The 23861-nt window shown below is 34.3% G+C and overlaps 1 protein-coding gene across 1 annotated transcript in view; it reads right to left on the minus strand.

Annotated features, from left to right (window-relative positions):
- LOC107192777 (trace amine-associated receptor 1) overlaps positions 1–23861 on the minus strand; it is a gene marked incomplete at its 5' end in the record, with an annotated part of 74542 nt that overhangs the window by 19131 nt on the left and 31550 nt on the right. The window contains one exon of the mRNA XM_015582114.1: positions 22652–22799. Coding sequence (XP_015437600.1) covers positions 22652–22799 — 148 coding nt within the window. The remainder of the gene's footprint in view (positions 1–22651; positions 22800–23861) is intronic.

A 23861-nucleotide genomic window follows, 5' to 3' on the forward strand; every position in this document is an offset into this window, starting at 1 on the left:
ACATACAGGAATTGTTTTCAATAATAATGAAAGTTATCTCTATTTAGCTAAAAATAAATATACACTCTGTTCAATAAGATCGTGTCGACGATTACGCCTAAACGAAGAATGTCCTGGAAAAAATAGAGGGGGTATGTGGAATTAGAGTGACTACATTTTCCTCGAAGTTTAAGTTTCATCTACTACATTTGTTTGGTTTAATATTCTTTAACGATGAATCAGCTTAAATAAATTATTACGGAATCATTAGTGCGTTATGTATTACTTTATTATGGGTGGTAAATGTAAATTTCAAATATTCTGAATTTTGATGCTATCGAAACGTAATAAATGCTGCACGATTTTAATTGAATTGCCGTGAAATATTTGATTAAGCTTCCAGATAGAGTTGCAGATTCAATCGGTAAAGCAGACAAAAATTCAAACCGTACAGATGATTACTACCGCAATTTTAGATTGAAAATTAATTAATCCGATAATTATTGGAGTAGATGAATTCTGTAAAAGTAAAGGTTGGATTGAAGTAGGTAATTTTGATTCCCACGAAAAAGCATGGGTATTAATAAAAATTGGATGATTTCGACAATAATAATGACACAACTTATTATTTCAAAGACCTCCTACAACGTCGTTATTTATAATGTTTTAATAGTATCGTAGTTCAAGTTTAAATGTATGTGTTTTGGATGAAAATTCAAACTTTAATCTTTATAAAACAAAATAACATAAAAACAGAAATTTACATCAAAGTTTCAATATGATTCCGAATATAACATAGTCTGCCTTTCAGTTGTGCAGCACGATTCCACGTTTTATGAATAACAAGAGAAAAGAATGTTGCATAAACGTAGACTTATAAATGTTTTAGTGAAACGTTATAACGAAAATACGAAGTAATGTAGCTGTCTACACAGGATTTGTTTACTATTTGAGGTTGTTGAAAATGTATAATGTACTATGTATTTTACATGCAGTCTAATAATTATTAATAAATTATGAAAGTTCGTATCAAGATGCTGTGAGTATTTGAAAATAAAAAGTTTGCCGGCATTTATTTTATAATGTCTGCAATAGAACTGTTTGAGCTGCTCTGGAGGAATATCGACGGAGATTCCTTCACAAAAGCGTACACCATCGTTCACATTTCTTGAAATTTTTTGAATTAATGAATAATAAATATAATTCACGAGAATAGATTAGAGAAATTCTGTTAACTTATTTTCATGCTATACCGTACCAATAATTACTCCGTTATAATATCCCATTTTTATTATAATTTTCTTAAGATGAATTTATAAACCTATGATCACGTAATATTTTTTTCTTGTTTTTAATCACAGGACAAGCTGGCACAATTTAATTGGGAAACATCTAGGACAGGCCTGGCCAAACATTCGTCTGTGGAGGCACATAAACAACACCAGCCCCCACCACTGGCTTCTTTTGTGTTATAATCCTCGGACAGGAGGTGCGCGTGAATATGCGATTATTCTTAGCAATTATTAATTCATACGTTAGTTACCAAACAATATATTTACATAAAATGTCCAAAAAATCCGAACTTTTAGCACCGAACTTGTAAACCGACCTGAATTATTAAATGTATTTTCTCAGAAGTGCCTATAATATCAATATAAATATAATAATAATCTCTTATTCGATGCTGAAAATTATCAAATACTAATTGCTTAGTGATTTTGTAATACCCACTGCATTTTATGAGTGCATATGGTTTTGGCATAACATCGAATAGAAATCAAAAATCGAAGTATTCCGTTAATGAACGGAATCGAGACGAAAGAGTAGAGAAATAGTGGAAGAAACGAGAGGTAGGCGATCCTTCCTGCAGAAGAGCGGCCGCAAATTGAATGCACGCACTCGATTCCATTTGATTCTTCATCGTAGTCACTCCAACTCGTTATCCCGCACTAAACGAGAAAAAGATGAGGAAAAAACGGAAATAATAGGAGGAAGAAATTGAACGAGATCATGTTCTTTACCTGATTATTGACCGTAATATATTTTTTATGAATTTTGCATTGTTAAATATAATTTATTTATTAACAGGATAAATACCCTTTTGTACAAAGTTACGGTAAGAGAATAGCTGTAATGCTTCATTCTTGATATAAGTTTGCAATTTATTATAATCCGTTATTGTAAAATTTCTTATTCTATGTTGATTCGATTTTCGAAATCTTCTAACCGAACATCGAGGATAACACGTACTTCAGGGGAGGACTCAAGTAAATCGCAAACCTAACCCAATCATTCCAGTCTTGTTTTTTACAGTAATTAAATAATCTACGAAAACACGATGAGCTCGTTCCAAAGAACCTAACGACTGTTGATGAAAAGCAGTAGATGTTATTTTTTGAATTTTCAAAATTTTACAAGAATGTTTCATTATCCTACTTGTGAAATTAGTCCCTTGGTCTGTATGTATTGCCGTAGGACAACCGAATCTACTAATGAATTGTTTTTTTCATTAAATATATTATACATTTTTATTAGTTAAAATTTAAAAAATAATAATACGAAAATAATTAATAGATTAAATATTTAATGTATTATTCAACATTACATGACATTACATGAAATGGAAATGATTGTAAACCCGGTGAACCTTCTAAAAACAGATCGAGTTTTTCGACCCGTTACTTGAGTCTCCCCCCTTAATACACAGGGTGTTAATAAAAATATGGAACATTCATAGGATAGATTCTACATATCAAAGTAAAATGACAATCAAGAATAACGAAATTGCATTCGAGGCTTCGTTTCCGAGTTATTAATTGTTGAATATACGGGCGAAATAAGAGTAAAATAATCTGACGCGACGGATTATTCTACTTGAAAAGCGCGCTCTTCAACTGTTTCAAGAGTTGGTTTCATTCATTTCATTTTATTTCATTGACTGTGCCAGTAGCGTTTTTAGACACACACTTACTTCATTCACACATTAGTGTCAGTAGGTCATCAATCGAGCTTTTGTATTATTCGAGAATCGGTAGTTCAAGTAGTATAACCCACCGTGGCAGACGTAGTCCACGCTTATTTTCCCCGTATTTTCGACAATTAAAAACTCGGAACGCAATTTCGTCATACTTGACTTCTTACTGTTAGTTTGGCATGTAGAATTTACCCTGTGAAAGTGTCCCATATTTTTATTAACGCTCTGTATAAAATAGTTTATAGGAAACGAAGTCAAAGGAATTTTGGATTCCATCAGGTTCCAAGTAATATGAATCTTTGTTACAATTTATAGAACTTTTTAATGCACTGAGTTTTAAAGTCGTGCATGTGAAAAATGCATAAAATCTACAATCTAGTAATAAGGCACAAGTCACAAACTTTTGAAGTATTAAGCTGTGTTGTGATAAAGTTCGAATAAAAATTTTTGTTTTATATTTACTATCGACCCCCTTTGGGCGTACTGTACATCATGGTCCATTCAGTGCATGTATATTCTAAGTACACATCAGCTAATTACGCAGCATTTACTTTTTCCTCAAAGACCCAGATTTGTAGGAATTTAAACGGATAAATATTGTAATCTTTAACAAATTTATGAACAAATAAATAAATCGTGTAAAATCGCGCAAACATTACATTAGTTATGCATTGAAATGAGTACTAGAGAAACACAAGATTTCTAGTAAAGTAATTGTTTAATTATTAAGACATCTACATGAAAACCGTGTTCGATTTTGCTAGTGGTTCTTGCATAAATATACAATCTTTTTTTACAAAAAGTATTATTTACCGACGAAGCGACATTTACTAATTGCGAGTAAATTTATTTGAGAAATATGCACTACTGGGCATCAGGAAATCCTCACTGGATGAGAGAAGTTGACCATCGGCGTCACTGGGGCGTTAATGTGACGTGGCATACTTGGCAATCAATTAATTGGACCATACTTTATTAATGAACGGTTAACGGAGCAAAAATATTCGAATTTTTTACGTGATATTTTAACAACTTTATTAGAAAATGTACCATTAAATATCCGCACAGACATCTGGTACCAACATGATGGTTGCCCCGCACATTATGCACATGTAGTAAGGTAAGTGCAATGTAGGTACTTTTTAATGTAGGGAGCAATACTAGTGGGCCAATGAGCCAACGTAACATGGTTTTTATTATCATTAGTTAGGCAATAACCTTAAAGAAAAAATCAAAGTGAACTACTTTGAAATAATTGGAAAGACATGATTTGTGAATGAAAACAATAGTTTATGATAAACAAAAAAATCACCGCGTGAACACCCTCTACAAGTTGCAGGTTTCATCTCGATTGGTCCATCCGTTGCAGAGTAATCGCAGGATACAGATAAAAAAACATACATGCATATCGAATTATGTAACTCCCTCCTTTTCGAAGTCGGTTAAAAAATTGATAAAATTCAAACCATAGAATTTCTTTAATTCTTTAAATATGTAGTAATGAGGATCAACACGTTTTTTTACCTATGTTATTCAATTGTTTTTTTGTAAATTCATGAATATCACGTATTTTTCGAGCGTTTTAACCGGACGATATTCCTAAATCTGTAAGTCGTAATTATTTGTGTCCTAGATTCCTTGATTATACAAATGAAAAAAGAATAACAGAGGGCATTTAGACTTTATTAGAAAATAACCACATTTCAAGACTCCTATTGCGAACTTACGAACATATATTTGATGAATACACTATTTCAACATAACATAGTGGAACTACGGATAGTTTTCGTTAAGATCATCATCCTTCGTACGAGGATTATAATTAGAGATGGAATATAACATAGGACGGATATTGTTTGCAGAAATTTCACAAGGATAATCGTACGTTTATGAGGAAATGGGAACTGATTAAGCTAATATTTGCTTTTATTTAACAGACGAGGATATTTACCTACTGTTGGATTGATAATTGAACTTGTACAATATTTGCTTTTAGATCGTAAATACTTCCACATTAACAGTAATTTGGTAAAATAAATATTTTATTTTCAGAAGATTTTTTTTATACGTTGCCAAAACAATGATTGGACTAATATCTTGTAATAAGTACAACAATTATCTAAACGCAGTAATAGGTAGGAGTATTGTTAAAAGAAAAAAAAACGAATCCTAAATAATAGCAGTTTTTAAATATAAGAACAGAATTTGACTAAAAATTTTAAAGTATTTAAAGAGAGTTACGTAACTTATCTACTGAAAATAAACTTCCTAGGATAGAACCTTCGAATACATACATGTTCAATTGCGAAATGGCAAGTATAGCAAGCAATCTCATGCAAGTTAGAACGCGAGTCATTAATACTGACAACTGTATTGATATATGTTACCCAATATCTATGTGAAATACAGTGTTCGAAAGAAAAGCGGATATTCCGTGAAACTGTCATGACAGCTCTCATACAGAAACAAATCGATAGCAATTCAATAGCATCTACTACAAAAATACTTGCAAAATTTAGTGGAAATAAAACGTTTTATTATTGAAATAATAATTCCTCTTTAAACAATCTGTAGAACACAATAACTACATAAATACTAATGATTAATTGTACTTGTGAGTACTGTATGACTAGTATTTATAGAGTATAAGATAGCGAACACTGGATAAAAATTGTATTTTCAAATTTTGAAAATTTTATGAAACACTTTTAATAAGCTGCGAAATATCGAAGTTAAAGTGAAAGACTATTTATTACAATATTATATGTGTATATAAATAATATTTATACACATATTCAAATTCACATCGATAATTTTGTATAAATAAATCCAAAAAAAGTTCTGAAGTAATAGGGAGACAAATCCATTCTGATAAATGATGTTCCGAATAATTCGTCCAAGAGAATCTAAATTCCATATGTAACATAAAACTTTAAGAATGAAAACAACCTCAAGAAATACATATCTATTCTATGAAAGATCGCGAAACAGCATAAATAAATACAGACGTGAACGGTATTTATCGAATTTTCAGCCCGGCAATGTAAAAACATAGTACAATGGTTCAGCCATTCTATCATCCATATCGTTGTTTTCTTCAACAAAAACGAATAAATCAATACTACCTGCAACCACCGTTTTAAATTCTGGAATATTTTTACATATTGCACACACAATACTTTCGTCACCACTTTTCGTATCAGACATATAGTCAATATCAGAAAATAATCTAAATTACTTTCCAAGAACACATTTTCTAAATTCATATGTCGCCGTTGATAGCGGTTACTTGATTATTACAATATTGCAAAGTTTATATTAATATTGTACATGTATACAGAAATAATAAAGTGTTATGGAGCGGGCTACTCAAGTAATGAAAATCAAATGATTTCGATTTTATAAAAGCAATAAAACATTTCGTTTCCATATCAATAAAACGTGAAAGTATAATACATACACAGGTAACATTAATCAGCTAATATGAAAATGAATGTATGAATTCAGCCTAGCGACAACTTTTCTGGAAACTATCTAAACAAACTGTGTAAAAATTGCCGATAAAACGTTTCTTGTCGATTTAAACTGAATCCGTTTCACGTTGTAGGAAATATATCTTGCCACATGCTGATTTTACGCTACAGCTGGTTTAAATTCCAATGGGAATGGTAACCTAATCAGTTCACTGCATTTACAAATGCATTGTCTATGAGGACTCTAGGGAGCTCTAAGATACCGACAACATTCCGAAACTGAAATATGTGGGACAGGCATTTGCAATTAGGGCCCTCGCAAGCAAGACCGTTATTCCCAGTTTATGCGCGGAAAAACCTATGTAACGCCCCAGCTCACACGCATTACTCATACACGTGCGTGCACCCCACTATCGGTCGTCATCTGTAACCAAAGTTCTGATCCAATTGGTGGATCGACCGAACTGCCACGAGATCCTGCGTGCCCATTGGCTGACATTGAAGTAGTGTTTTCAGAAAGAAAAACCGCTTCGAGAGCCCTGCACCGCTACTTTAACGCGAGTCTACTGTAAGAGGATAATGAAAGTAGAAGTATCTTGTGTGAATGAGGTTTTCCGAGTAATTGTCCTCCATAATATATTCACAGATTACCCTACCATGAGAGTTTTTCCCTCGAGAGCGTGGTTTGTGTGTTATTTGTCGTTCTTCCTTTTTTCTTAAAATACTAAAGCAGGTAACAATGACCAACTCGAATGCGTTGATCCCACTGATACCTATGCATAACCTACACACTGTCCCAAGATCATACTTCTAATTCCAAATAGTTATTCCTGCAAATTGGAATAGCAATACCAACATGATGTCATGGGACGCTTTTTGTTCCATTTGTATTCCCCTATGACACTGCGATATTTCAACAATCTAGCGGGATAAAATCACTGCGTCAAAGAAATACTACATAGTTTTCGGTGATTTCATGGGTTTTTCTCTCTTAATAACAGAATATACACTCAAACCTGTTTTTGTACGGCGGATTGGGACCGCACAAAAAAAAGTATTACTTTTATTATATATCTATTGCTTCCAGTTATATTTATGTCTACCGGTAATGTATATTCCATTCTTATTCCTCTCCATTTTCATGTTTATGTTACTTTAGGACTAGTTTTATAGCAGGCTAGCCTAGCCTTTAATCTATATCCTATACGTCTAAGCTCTACGAATTCTGTAATAATGACTCCGTCGTTCTCATTCCTTAGCAAATCTGGCACTTCCTTGTTCATGCGCGGTAGACCATACGGGGTAAGCTTTGCGAAGTCGCAAGTATTGACTCGATTGAAGGCGTTTTCTATTCGGTCGTAAGTGTCCTGAAGCCCAGTTCTCACGCATGTAACGCCTGATATGCAAGATGTTTGAACTCCTTAAAAAAAGTTAATCTTACTAGGCTCACGTATACTGAAAAGACAGACGATTGTTACGCACACCTTGGAAGGGCAAAGTACAATACTCGTAATAGGGATTGTAAATTTTTCGACTTTTTCAATTACCTGTAATTCGGTAAGAACTTACTTATAGATCCTGTGTCACCAGATGCTACTGTACTGAATGCCTCAGATATAAATTAAAATATTTCAAGGGGTAGTAGCTAAGTTCAAATGAAAGAAGAAATGTCTTATAATATCATAACCGATCTGATTCTGCTTTACAGTAATATCATATAATAATTTTGAAACATTTTCTGTTATTTACGACACTCTAATACGCGTAAGATTTTGTAATTTGACAGGTTTCATGAAAACACAAATTATATGAAATATCTTAATACATTTTTCCTTATCAGCAATCAGCAATTGTACGAGACTCGATAAATTCGAAGTATTTGTAGAAAAGATTTTAACCCACACTTACATGTGCAGCTTGATCAAAGGAACTGCGACACAATAAGCTATTCTAAATGACCCACTAACCCAGTGCTGTCCAACTTAGCTCTCAGGAGGGGCCCCTTATACGCCTGCTTCCCCTTCCAATCTTTCTTTCGCGCTGTGTCTTCGTAGAACCACAGAAGCTGACACTCTTGTCTCTGTTATTCCACGGTAACGGCGGACGGTGGTGGGGGATGGCTGTTGGCTCTATAGAGCCAAGTTGGACAGCACTGCACTAACCGATTCCCATCTAGAACAACAGATGGCTTATTATGAGGTCCACCGAATCCTAACCTAGCCACGAGTACCTTGAAAACGAAATATTGTCAATCTATTTGATTTTGTGGCAGTAGGCTTGTACTGCAGAACAAAGTACTTGTCGACTGCTGATTCAGTACCTATGTACTACGGTGTGTAATAGATATAATAGATGCAAATAGACTACCTATGAGAATATTAGACTGTTATAAGACATCACTACTTTCTCAAACAGGTGAAAAATCTAGACCATAAGTACTGAACTTCTCTGACAAGACTTGCACCACGTCTACCACCAATCAGATTTCGACAACCTAACTACTCTACGCCACGTATGGAGCCTTCCTCCGCAACCACAGTGGGAGTACGGTTTCTTTAATATTTTACAGATAAGAGAAAGTGATGTAGTAGTATAATAGAGATGGTACGATAAGCTAACGGAGTCGAGTAGATATGGAAGGGGTCGTTTTCCTACGACGAAGCGGAGCTGGCAAATAGGGGCAGAAACCTCCAGTTCGTCATCTCTAATCTATGCCTTAGCGTCTCTCTGCCTCAAAATTATACTGTCAATTTTTAGGCATTGTTACTACAAAGTGTAAGCAATCCAGACACAATATATTTGTATATGTTTTGTTCCACTAATGTTTCCAACCCTCGAGATATTTTAACATGTACCTAAAAGATGGTAAATAATGGTCGAAGTGATTCGAATTTTTCGCCACACGTACATAAAGTGCTTCACAGCCTATCACTACCTATGGATGTTCGCTGGCGGCACTAGTCAGTACCCTAGTAGCAATTACTGTTGGCATTTCGATGGGCCTTTGATGACCTGTTGGTTGGCCAACAGTTAGAATTGTCACCCTTTTTTGCAACTGGACCAACAATCATACCCAATGTAGGGCCCACGTCACTATACTACGGAGGGCCAACTGGAGGTTTCTTTCTAAATTTCATAAAATTATATCATGTGGACTTGGATGTAAATACTATTCCAAATTAAGAAAAGTAATCAACCGATGCATAGACATTACTTTTCAGTTATGTAATATCTTCGACTCTGCATTTCGTATTTCCTTGCTGAATGTAAATATTAACCATCGAATTATGAAGTGGAATACACAATGAGGCGAACATTACGCAGTACATTAAATTAATGATACAAAGCTGATATCAGTGAAGCGCGAAGTACTAAGCATGCAAGGTAATGGAAGAGATTTATTAATATTTGCGCTCATGTGTAGAATTATGTGGAAAACTGGTTCAACGTACATAATTTAAATGGAAATATATTTGATTATTCAACTGACAAACTCGTTCTATTAGTCATCTCCGATGATTCGATTGACTCCAAACTTCTTTGAGTGTCGAGAGCAATTTACAAGGTTCTTGATTAAGAAACGAATTCGAATAAAATCACATGTGTCCTGCTGCATAATTAAGGTTTTGACTTAATATGAAGATGAAGATCAAATTATGTACATTGGAGACAGCATTCTTCTACAAGCACGTCGCGGCAATTTAAATAAAACTATGTTGTGTCTCAATGGTTCTAATGATTTATTTACCTGATAAATTTCGTTTCAAATGTACAAAATGGGCATATTTTATTAATTTGATAAACACTGTATTATTTATTATCATCAAATTGTGTATCTGGCTTAATAACTCGATAGAATTCTTCAGAATAGAGCAGTTTTAAGATTTCTTCAACTGGCTTTAAAACTGAAAATTCCTACTTCTTTCTTTCGTAAGTAAAACATATTTTCTAACATCGTTAACGTTAATTTTCAGCAAATCGATAATTCTGCGCTACAAATTTCTCATTAATAACCCAATCAAGGCTTTTCCGTGTATATAAATACTTTAGAACTTTTTCTCGATTTATTTATATTTTCTCGCACTGTTCGTATCTCAAATAGCTGATTTCTAAAATTACGTATTACATTTTCACGAATAAAATTAATTACGCTTTCTATTTACCGATTATAATGTTACTATTATTGTTTGTATTACTCAATATTAATTATTTTTGTCTGAAACTGTACTGAAAATTTAATAAATACATTTCGAAGATTTATGTGAATTATATACATGCTGCAACTGTTATTGAAATCGGTTAATCCAGAAACGAGTAACAGACATCGAAAGATGTAAAATACTTTTGATATACTACAGTTGTAGGTCAATATTCGCAAAAAACTGCGATTTTCAACATTGTTAACCGTTTGTATCTCATAACAACGTTAACCGATTTCGATAAAATTTTCATCATGCATATGACTACCATAAATCGAAACAATGTATTCGTTAAATTTTCATTACAATCTCAGATAAAAAAGTCGCAAAAAGCGTCCTTTACTATTTTCTTCGCAATTCCGACCAATTGCAACTTTTTCAACATTTTGTTAACACACACACTCAACAATTACCAACATGTTTTTACGATTGAGTGACAGAGATATTTTTCTAATTGGCCAGTAATTACCAAGATATTATTACGATTACTAATAATATAAGATACAATGAACTAGAATTAAAATAGACACAAGCGTGTAGTTTGTGAATGAGTTTTGGTGTTCTATTATCTACTGTTAGTTAACGAGAGTATAAAAGAGAGATACTCCGCGCGGGCGACATAATATTAATCAAACTTTTAGAACTTTAGCGCAACGCAACTCACTTATCACACTAAGCAGGTCATTTATTTTGTTCCCACGTTTCAAAGTTGTTGTGGTTGTTTCTGCGGCATTTAGTCATAACTTTTTTCTTGATGGATTAACAAACTAAACTCATCTGTCATGTCCAAATATAAACTTTCGTGCAGCCTCTTTTTTTCGTTGTTTTTGGATAAAAGACACTTATTTGTATTAGCTTTCAAATTATTACATTACATGTAATACCAAATTACCGTTAAACAATCCATCTCTTGTACGCATATCGGATGTTCGGCACATGCTACTTTCTAAAACATATTACGAAAGTTATTGGAAGTTATCACATTTTTTATTAAAATTTCAATTTGATTTAATAAAATCATTGTTTGCTGACGTGCGTTAGGGCAACTGCTTCATTTATAGTTTTCACCTTAGGTGAATTGGGGTATGTCAGTAATCCACACGATTGATCAACACTAAATTTATTTGACTATATAACTATACAGGATTCTCGCGCGCGTAACAGAGTTCCGTTCAGCATTTCAATACGGCAAGACTGGCCCGTTCCGTTGGTTTGCGCTAGCTTAAGAAGGACGAAAATAAAAAGGATAGACAGAGTACAGAGAAAGACAGACGACGTAGGGGAGGACACCGAAAATGCCGAGGAACTTGGAGAAAGTATCGAGGTATAGCAGCTGCTTCAAAGATATAGCGTTAGTCGTAAATGTGGCCGACCCTTAAACCATTAGTACTCGATCATCGGGGGCCCATTGTGTCCCACTGCACTCAGGGTCGTACGCCATTTTCAGCTATGAGATTCCAAGGAATAAAACGAAAAAGACTGGAATATTTGAAAGAAAATTTATGTTTCGTAAGCTTTCGTGAAGAATAAAAGGGCCAGAAGTATTTTAAATCTGAAATTAGTACGCTATAAGAATTTGTTTAATTACATTAAAACGGAAAAACCGATCCCAAATTGACGTCGCACGCCCCTGAACGATGGTCGAGCACAATTTTTACAAGTCAAAGGTATTGAGTGACAGGATTAAGCTACCGAAACACATAAACTTTAGGGTCAGTCAGGTTTATAGCTAACGCTATATCTTTGAAGCAGCTATAGTAACAAAGAGCTGGTCAGAGCACAGCAAAGACCGCACAAGTTGGTCGCCAAATGTGCACGGGCGCTACATCTTCACAAAACCCTGAGTAGGAAGTTAAAGTCCAAACAGAGAGTAAGTACCGACGTAGAGAAAGCTGAACAAAGAAGGAATTTTAGGAAAACCTAAGGACCCTAAGTGAAAGTGGATGTAGAAGTAAGACGACCGGATCTCGCCCGAACCTGGTTACCAAATGTGCTTGCCAAAAACCAGACTCGCACGAGACAGTGTGAAATGTTGAAGAGAAAAAATGCACAGGAAATATTAGAAGTGAAATCTATACATTTGAGACTCGTGAATTGTTGGATAACATTGTTAAAAAAATTCGAAAATGTGTGAAAAACATGTTTGTTGCGTGCAGAAGAAAATATTATGATTTTAGAGAGAAAGGTTAAAAAAAAGGTAGGTATTTTTAATACCAACACAGTGAGCTATAGTACGTTAAAATTGATCCACATATTAAGTCGCAAAAGTATTAAAACTGTCAAAATAGGCTCTTTTTAGTAGCCTCCATTACGATCAAAAAGTGTGCCAAATTTCAACAGTAAGTATTTGCTCGTTTTTACAAAAAGCCATTAATTTATCTCAAACGCGTCTCTCGAAAAGTTAATTTCTCCATCTTTGGTAAGTCAGACAGCAAGCAACGCTGGTATTTTTTATTCCTTGAAAGTTGTACTATCGTATAGACTTCAAGTTGAAATGAATTTTTAAAATTAAACCACCGAAAAATGGCTCCAAATAATAGGTATCTTTTCTTTCTTAAACAATTTCAATAACATCTTCATTTTGGATTGTATCGAATTGCCATATAGACCATTCGATAACTGCTATGTGTCTACAAATTTTAAAACAAAATATTTGACTCTAAGTTAATTAGGAGTCGAGATCATTTTTTTGGAAAATCACTGTAGTGTCAGTTTGTAACATTTAGGACTTGAAATTTGGACGTAGTCTGGAGGAAGACTTAAATTATCTGCTCCTTAATTTTCAAATCAATCCATTCAGTGGCTTCTCTTATAAAGATCCCAAAGCTCCAGCATGCAAATGATCAGCGCGCGGCGGAAGCGGAGTGGGGAGAGTGCGCCACGCGAGCAGCTCATGCCGCCCGAAATTGATCTCGCGTGTTATATCTGGCGGAACCAAAAAAATTCAAGTTTTCTCATTAATGTAGGGTAATTCGACGAGATATTAACAAGTAGCGCGACCACTTTTATTAAAAAAATTAGTTTAAGCTCGAAGTTTGTACTGCTTTGATTTTTCATATTTTAAATTGTTTCGTTTTGTTTATTGAGCATAGATGGTGTTTAAGTTATAAAACAGGGACCAATTTGAAAACTGCACACTTTTCAAATTAAAAGAACAAAATTTGTTCTATACTACTTACATTTGTAAATGTAATTTTAACAAACTTAAGGTCACCTTCGTTTCTCGAAAAATAATGTAAATATAAAAACTTGACACAGGTTATCGTGTTACCTGTGAGTTATACCGCAAGTCCTTTCTCTTCCTTTTTAAATACATACTGTTTACGAGAAAAACCCTGGTCCAATTTAACGCGAACACTCTGTATATGCAACTATTTAATATGCACATCGTGTTACCTCAGTTCAGATAGGACTGTAATGGCTTCCGTTCGTATCCTGACAGTTTCTTGCCACATAGGATTAAATGGGTAATTGAAATTCGAAGTTTGTCACAGAGCTGTATAACATAACTAATATAAGATGCAACCTGAGCCTTCTATTTATAAAGACATAGATTGAACAAACATCGAATTAAGAAACAAGCGTGGAGTATAAAATGGAATGACACAAACCTAAAGCAAGAGTTCCCAACCGGATTTCGAGCAGTTAAAATCCGTATTAATTCTGCAGAAGTATAATATTGAGTAGTATGTTATATAATAATGTATAATTTATAGGGAAGTTCAAGAACAGTTTTTTCAAAACCATTTCCAATTGTTTACCCTCGTAACAAACTGTAACCGTGCATGTCCCAAATGACTCTATGTATTTCTACTATTAGAAAATATTTCTTGAAGGAACAATTCTCACATTGTCCAATTTAACAAAAGATGTAAACATTTTTTTTTAATTTGTTATTATAAAAGTTAAAAATAGTAGCATGTAGATGAAAACTGTGTATGAAATATTGATTAATGTAAATTTTTCTATTGAAACAAAAATATTCTTAAAGTAAAAAATTCTGTCCATCCTTCATTTCTCTGTACATTTTCTAGGTGGAGGAGAGAAAAGAATTCTATGCTAATAATGGGTCATTCCACGCCAAATCGATCACTTTTTGCACTCGCTATCACGATTTTTGGTGAAAATGAAATATGATATAGGATTTATATCATATCTGCTAATCTAAAATGCTTTGAGATAATCTGTTTTCTCTTGCAGTTGACCTTATATGACCTTGAATGACCTTCATAATAGGTCAATGTATTCGTCTTGAAACACTCTATCAAAATGTAAGTAAAAACCATACCGTTCCATTTAAGAAAACAGAGTTGGCCTTCATATCTCCTTGACGCCTCCACCTATCAAAAAATTAGTAATATCAGATTATGAGCCCTCGACACCAAATAAGTTTAGTTTGATGCATTTTCCTTCTATCTCCAAAAATAAGCGAGTTATTCAGGTGACCTGTTTTAAATACCCCACCCTGTATATGGTTAGGTGTGAGCTTCCGAAAATGGTATTTTCAAATATAGAACAAGTTTTCCTGCATTGTTTCCTGCAGCATCTCCATCTACCACCTATGTTACGTTTGACATAACCTTGTTCAATATGCATGCTACCTCCCCAATGAAATACTTTACTATTTTTTAGCAAATTTAATTCATTTACGAAGTTAAAAACTGCGTTTCCTGTTTCAGTTTCTATTAAATATTTCATTTAATTTTATCATTAATGAATGAAATATTTATGTTACTGATAAATCTTTATTTATTCCTTTGTCTTTACAAAAATAAGGGACTTTCCCATTTTTCTAAGTACAACATCATTATCTTGTTATATATTCTATATTTTACTGGATTTATTTTTGCAATATATGTACTTAGAAAGATGGATTGGTTTGGTTTGTCTAGATATTTTAGGGGCCGCCTTGCGTCGCAGATCTTATGCCCCCAGCTGAATATTTTCAGAATATCTCTCAAACTAAGTATGCTTGTACAAATGATATCTGATAATTAATATCTACATACATATTTATTTATTATGTATATCATATATTACGTATATTGTATATAGTTTATCCATATGTTTGTTTATGTTTTATATTAAAAGTTTAAATAAATATTTAAAGTATAGTATTGTATTTTATTATATTTTCTCTCAAGGTATAAACAACTTTTGTGTTGGATATCAAGGTTAGGAAAGTGTAATTCGATACAACTAAGTATCGATACTTTTGTGTCGATACCGAGTAAATATCGATACCTTCGTACAATACTAGCAATGAGTAAAGGTATCGATACCGAGTAAATATCGATACCTTCGTACAATACTAACAATGAGTAAAAGTATCGATACCTTGGCAGTATCGATTCAACCGTAGTCTTCACTGCTCACTTCTGCTGCGTTGCGATCGGGGAACAAGAGGTGCGTGCGCATACTGACTATCCCCACTTTCGACACTCCCGAAGTCAGTTTACTCATCGGTTCTTGGCGACACACGTTGACATAGCAACTATATGTTGGAAGTGGGGACAATCGTAGCATGCGCACGCGGTTTATTGCCTCGATCTCGTCATTCTTCCTGGTCTTCCTGTGGGTATGAAGGGGGGTCATTCCCCTACGTTCAAAAGAGCAAGCCGGTAGGGACGCGCGCTGATGTGACCGCGGGTTACTGTTTGGCCAGGCCTGTTTTTTACATACATGACAGAAAAAAATTCTCAACTGAAATCAGTTATTGTACATTGTTTATAAATTAATCAATCATCATTATCAGTCGACGTGCGTCCTCGTCTACGGTCGTCTGTCTCCATCTGGCACGCACCCGTCAATTATTCATTGTCTGGAAATGGCGGAGAATGTTGACGAGACGCTGAACGTTTTCACACGTCAAGATTTAAAATAGATGAATAAGAAAAAGTTTATTTCTTTTGAAAGAATGTATTGTACTCAAATATTGAGTAACATATTAAAAGGGGATTAAATTAATACGTAGGTTATTAAACACTACACGTGGAAATCGCAGGGTAAAGAAGAAAGTTGGTTTACCGAGCGTCTGAGCTAGAGGCTCTCGTGCCGAAGTGCCGGGGGATGGAAAGAGACACACAGTGGCATTGAGACCGTGACAACGTCGCACGAAATACAGTAGACATTCGTTTCCCGCGCCACCGTTATCTGCACGAAAGCCACGCCCCTTGCTCACACGTATTTCTCACACACGCGCGCGTACCCTACTCTGTCACCCAGTACGCCCAAGCCGAAACACATACGGTGTCGCGTTTAAGTCGCATATCTCCTCACGGAAAGCGCAATGTATATAATATTGCTTTAATAATGTTTTTATTGGTGTAATAAATATTGGTGGAATGAATATTGGTGATAATTTGATTGCTTCTTGTCTCGCGGATCACACGTACTGGGTAAAAGATGCTAACCAAGCTAAACATTTGCTACTAAAATATGTCACGAATTATTACCTTTTTCACATAATACCTTAATACTTTATTACGCAGAATGTTTGGAAGAATCGATTTCTGTTATAAAAGTATTTTATTCCATAATATTTCAATATCATTAATAAAAATAACATAATTAACTTTGAAAACTTAGAAGATACTCCACCCACGAAAAACTTGTTACTGCTAAGTAATAGTCCCTTCATCCTGAAAAACTTCTGTGAATAAACTTTTCTGACACCTCTAACAATAGCAGAGGTAATTAATGCAGTCGTCCTTGAGCCGTACGAGCGTGACTCCGGGAGAGTTCTCGGCGGGAACGCGGAGAGAGAAATTCGCGTAGTGGGGGGCCTACGATGTCATGACGTCGCGTCGCAAAACCCCCGAAAATCACTTGTGTTGCGTCTTGCATCTGTCGCTTGTCGAGTTGTGTCGTGAGGTAGTGTGCGAGAACGAGAGAAAGCAAACGTATGGGTGAAGAGGTGGCGAGAGAGCGAAGGACGTATAGCGTGGCGAAACACCGGTAGCCTGTTCGGTAAGCCTCCTCAATTCTCTCTTACAAGGGAAGTTCGGTAACCCGAAAATTCCAATTTTTTTTTTAAACTTTGCACATTTGCACAAGGAATGAGAATATTAATACTTTTTTGTTGACTGTATCTTATGTGTAAGGCAGAGCTGTCTTACTTAGTGATCAAATAATAGAAAGGCAGATGCACAAGTATAATGCCGCTAACGTTCATTACTCGAGGATATTGCGATATTGCGATGCCATGTGTCACGACTCAATAGCCGATGAGCTTTACCTTCATTTAAGAGATTGCGACGATTAACCTAGATTTACTGATGCACGGTTAATCGGCATTTATCTTGCGTAGAAAAATGTACTCCGTGTTTTGTACGTCGCGGCGATTTACGACATTCGCTTCTATTAAACCACGTTGGATAAAGTTATAATTAATGCGAGAATGTTAGAACCACGTCCGACTGCACATTCTGAATATAAAAATGGCTTATCAACATAATAATTACAGCATGTGCCATGGTATAGAACATTCAGTTTCTATTCAGAACGATACACGTTGAATGAACGAAACCATAAAAACTGCTGAAAGAATTTTTTCACTATCTTTAATAATTTTGGAGGAAACAATTTTGAACACTTTATGCGATATATTCTGTAAATTTAGTTTCAAAGGGCGTGCAAAACATTATTCCTAGGTTAAAAGTGAACAAAGTAGATCTTAGGCAAGATTTAAAGCAGTATTGAAATGTGACCGTGAGGGCACCACCGTAGTTCCGAAGCTCCGTAATCAGGTCAGACTAGAATTGGTGCCATCCGAGCATTATGTACCGTTGCAAAGAAACAAATATTAAAAGAAAAATACAATAATGTTTCTGTCGTTAAGTAGTTTATTTAAATTTACAAATTCAACATCAAACAGTAGGAATTTTATAGAAGGTGCATTATTAATTGATACAGGCCATTTAATCTTTTGCGTAATAGCAATCGATAACAATGATCAGTACTAATTTAACCAAAGGGCATCCTCATGAAGTATCAATAATTATTGAAAAAAATAATACAATTAAATTGTGAACATGCAATTGTCAGCATGCAACTGTGAAGCTGATTTTAGTGAAAGGTGCAAATATCTTTGTTTAAACACCTTCCTTTCATATTTCACTGACGATATCTGTCAAAACTTTGGCGCACAGTGGTCCGAATTGAACATTACCGGCCCATTGTTCCAAAAAGTCAACTTTCTCATTTCGATATCTACTGACTGTGTACTATTTCCTAAATGTCCGTTAGTACCAAAAATAAAAATATTAATCAAATTTAATGGGTATTTTAATGGAAACGAACACTTAAAGTCGGACGTTTTAGGAATGGTGCTTCTCACCCGATAAAACTGCTTTTCTTCTTCGAGGTGTGCTGATAATCTCGTTTAATATTTTCATTCCGTTTTCATTTTATATTGAAGAAAATTCTTCCGTGATAAGAAATCATACCTCACATTAATAATAACTGTATAGAATATATAAAAACAATAATGCTGAATGAAACATAGAAAATTTTCAAAACTCTCTATAATTAGCAAGGAATATCTTTTAAGTCCCAACAAGTCCCAGAGTCTAACCAATTGGAAAATTTTCAGTACACCTTCCACTATATAGGCATGCAAGAATTATTTCCACTTTCTTCCACTTTTTCAAATTATTTAATGTTTAAAGCCACCGACGACACTCCGCGAGGTATTAGGAGCTAGATTTTAGCTGTTAGAAGGTTCTTCTAAGGAACTGTTTAGATTATAGGCACTTAGTATGTTTATACCATGGTGTCGATAAGCCTTCGACTTTCTATCTGCATTCAGTCGCATCAGAACCATTCGAACCAGAACAGCGAGAACATTTCCTACGTTTTTAAAAGTTACTGTTAAGTTTTTGTTTCTTTTTTTCTTTTAGAGTTTTGTTTTTTATAGTTTTTGTTTTTATTCGTTTATAGTTTGTGTTGCGTGTAGTGTATGTATACTTCTTTGTCTATTGTGTGTTTAGTTAAGTGTAAGTTATATTTAGATTCTATTTTGTTTTGCATCGATATAACATTTCGTTTTACTTCTATTTGGTAAGTACAAAAGCGCTAAAACGTCGGATCCATATGTGTCTAATTAAGAATAAAATCATGCAAGAAACTAGTATTATTGGAACTAATAATTAAATAATATGAAATGTATATTAATACTGATAATAACAGTAACTTATGATTAATTTACCTAAAGAAATATTAAATAAGGTATAAAATAAACAGTATTTTAAAATTGTTTAGAACAATTAAACTTAAAAAATTCAGAAAAATATTATTAAATAAACATAAAATATATTACATTATACATCATTAAAACAAGAATATTTTTTAACGTTTTCAAGCGCAAATTTTATGTGGATATCTTTTATGGATCAAAAATTATGTACAAATGGGCCGGTAATGTTCAATCCGGACCACTGTGTGGCGTCATGGCCCCGACGACAACAAGAGACTAGGGTGGAAAAACTGTAAGAGCCCACGGGCACTTTCTTGGACAGGATTCTTTTAACACTTACTTCAAACGACCCTTGCACGACCTCAACCCACATTAATTGAGGTGGATTCACACAAAAGCAGTCTGTCGACTCGTACAAGCAAAGTGTTGGCATACTTTATCCCCCACATCCTGCTTGTTAGGAGTACTTTACAGCTGTCATCAGTAACTATACGTACAGGGGGTCAAAACGGTTCCCGTACGCGGGAATTAAATGACGGTCATCCGTGGCCGACAAGGCATAAATGGAAAACTCAATGTTGATCAATAGTGATGTTACGGCATGGCGGTGAATGTGGCAAGGAAGTCGATAATAAGGAAAAGAAATAGAAAACGTATTAAACAAACGTTAAATTGTACGAGTCACGAAATAAACACTTAAACGGGCGTCGTACGCGCTGCGATTGATGACAGTATGCACATTAAATAATTTCTTATGAACTTAGAGCGGTAAAGCTGTATCGATGTCAATTACACACGTTTTAAAAACTTATATTTCAAAATGTCTAAAGAATATAATTTGAATAACAGTTAAAATTATATTTAACATAATATATTCTTTAAATAAAAATGGTTTACCAATGGTATGCGTGTGTCCCGCAAAAAAGACTGAAACTATACTATTATAATTTTTCCCAGTTTCAACGCCCTGTGACTGGGAACAACTTGATATGCTTGACTAGAAATAACCCAATCTCGCTAAACGACTGTAATTTCATAACTGAGTACTAAGAGCTTTTTTATAATAGCTAAAACGGTGATGCAGGAATGATGGAGAATGTTCTAGTTGCTACGTAATGGTTACGTGCATTTTAGGAACCGTCCTGTAATTTAATCGCCAGCGCTCCAAACCTACCACTTTGTAAATTTATTTCAAGTACTGAGATAAATGTTAACCCAAATGTTAACTTCGCATAAATTTCAGTAACTACCAAGACCAAGTAGTAGGAGGCCCATCCCCTACGCCCCTTTTTCCCCTAGCAGAAGTTGAGTTTACTCGTCACCGTACATAATGTGCCAAATATCCATTCTATTCCATCCAGATGTATTAATGAGAAAATAGTGACACGCCTTCAAAAAACAAGGATCAAATTGTCATTAAATTGCATTTGAAGTTACGTTGAAAGACAACTACTCGAATAACGCGTGGATTTTATCGTGCCGAACTATAATTATTAAAAATTCTTTCGTTAACGTTGACTCATCAATCCACATTATTCTGGTAAGCAAAAAATTATTTTCTTTTGTAGCGTGCACATACCACTGATAAATTTGTACTAATTTGTCAGTCACCTGGCAAAGGCACTTGTACTTGTCTATAATGGTACGGATGCCTGTCATCAGCATGCACAGTTCGCCGTACAACAGATCGAAGTACGTACTTCCAGTTGATGCAAAGCTTCGTGAATACTTACTGCAGGAGCATTATAGAAAAAAAATCAATATTCTTGAAGAATGATTTTGCTGCCGCAAAGCTTGGTGAAAAAGATGGTGAATGAAAATGTTGAAACAATCCCATCAAGCGTAATTGTGCGAGAATATTCATAAACACTGAACAACGTGATATTATCCTGTCATGAAATCTACGTTGGTACTCCTACCTCACAGCAACTCAAGCTTTCCCATTACAACAGCCGTAAACGAAATGAATAGCTGTGTACTCTGCATATCAAAACAATCATGGAATTTTTATAGGAAGCTCAACAACTTAATAAGTAATAGTAGACAATAACTTTTGCTGTTTAATGGTATTCAATACCTTTAACGAGCAACGGTAGTAACACAACTCGCATAAGCAGAACAGATGAATATCACTGTTATATTCCTATTGTGTATCGTAGTAAGAGCAAATTTTCTATCATTCCCTTCGTAGTTCGTATTTCTGTTACAATGTTTTAAATAAAATATCAAACAACCTATACGTATAGTTTTAACATTTTGTCCTTATTTCTACCCACAGGTTATACCATCGAAGTGTGGTCGAACAAGGTGTCCTAGAACACCTTTTATATGAACATTATTACAGTACGTAAATAATGGAACATTGTATAAAATGAGATAGTTCTATAGAAAATGCACAAAAATGTTTTTAACGTATTATATGCTTTGACACTATTATCATCATTGATATATCTAATGTCATTAAAAGCAGAGGAGATATTTAGGTGTTCGAATTTTTATGAGGCACCCTGTAAAAGCAACTAATATAAAATTTTCCAGTATTCTGACAAAGTCAGTAAAAGTTAGTGTTAATCGTTAATTGCTTACCCATAAATTGTTATTCATTGCCAATGCTCTACCAATGTTTAATTTAATTCTTATTATTAATGTTTTAATTATTGGTTATCACGATAATTTACATGACTACAGAAAAAAAGTATTAACCGCAAATTTACATGTGTCATGCAATTAACAGCTGAATAAATAAACTTTTAGAATTCTGTAAGATCATTTGATGAGCTCCTTTTAAAGTTCATTCATTGATTGGATTTTCAGATGGAACTAAACTTACCCTCTCCATGTGGCCTCCCCTAACGACTTCCGGGGTATTAACGCAAACCACCCTTTTGAGGCGTAGTTTATTAACATGGAAGGCTGAACCGTAGCAGTACATCAACACCATTGTTGTGGGAAAATAGAAACAGCAGCACGCGAGGATCCTAAAGAATACGAAATACACCATTAATTTTGTTTTCTAGTTGTACACTGATTTAGAGAATTAATTAGAAAAAATGGACCAACTGACAAAAGAGTTTCTACAATCAACGAATAATTTAAAATATCTGTTATTGAACTACATTAAACATTTTTCCATGTTTTGATGTAATGTAGACAATCTTACTTAAGCAGGTATATGAAGAGTAGCCTGAAAAGAGAAATACTATTTGGAAACAAGCTATTGCCACAATTCAGGCAACTTTTACATTATAATTGGAAGCTTTCTGTTTTTTTTTTTGATCGGTATAGTAAAATTTTGTCAAAGATGTGCATCTACATATAACTTCCGATCATTTAAAACGTAATGTTCTACATAGAAATTGCAATGCCAATAAAATCTGTCACACAATAACGAAGCAGATACTTGTACTTCATGAAGGTACACTGAACTTTAAATTTCTATTAAAGTACTGTCTCGAAAAGATTTCCCCTGCAATGACCACGACACTTTTTCATCTAATACATGTTAGCGCGAACGTGTTTTAAATGGAGTCGAAGGCGGATGGCCTGTCGCTCATTGACCATGGGAGAATTTCTGATATAATTTCTAGAATGCGTGCGGTCTTGAAACAGGGTGCATGAGACTAGTGATGGACACCATCGACTAAATTAAACTATCGACTAATGACTATTTAGTCGCAACATACTATCGACTATTTAGTCGATAGTTTTTAGTCGACTGAAATTTTGCTTTATAGGTTATGTACAGATTATGTCATCAACTTTTCAGCACCATTGGTGTATTTACCTTTTTGAAATGTATTAGTTCATAGATAGAATTTCAAAAATATAAGTGGTAAACAAGTTTTTTTAAACAATTACTAATATTCGATTTTCTGAAAGCTATTTAATATTGGCACTTAAACAATTAACTGCTCTAAATTTTTTATGAAAATCAATTAGGTTACAAGCAATAATTTGCACAGTTCTTAGTAATACATAAAAAAATATATGGAAACATTACAATTCGTTTGCATCGCGAAGAAAATAATCAAGATCCAGTC

Source organism: Dufourea novaeangliae, unplaced genomic scaffold (assembly GCF_001272555.1).
Source record: "Dufourea novaeangliae isolate 0120121106 unplaced genomic scaffold, ASM127255v1 scaffold379, whole genome shotgun sequence".
NCBI classification, from domain to species: domain Eukaryota; kingdom Metazoa; phylum Arthropoda; class Insecta; order Hymenoptera; family Halictidae; genus Dufourea; species Dufourea novaeangliae.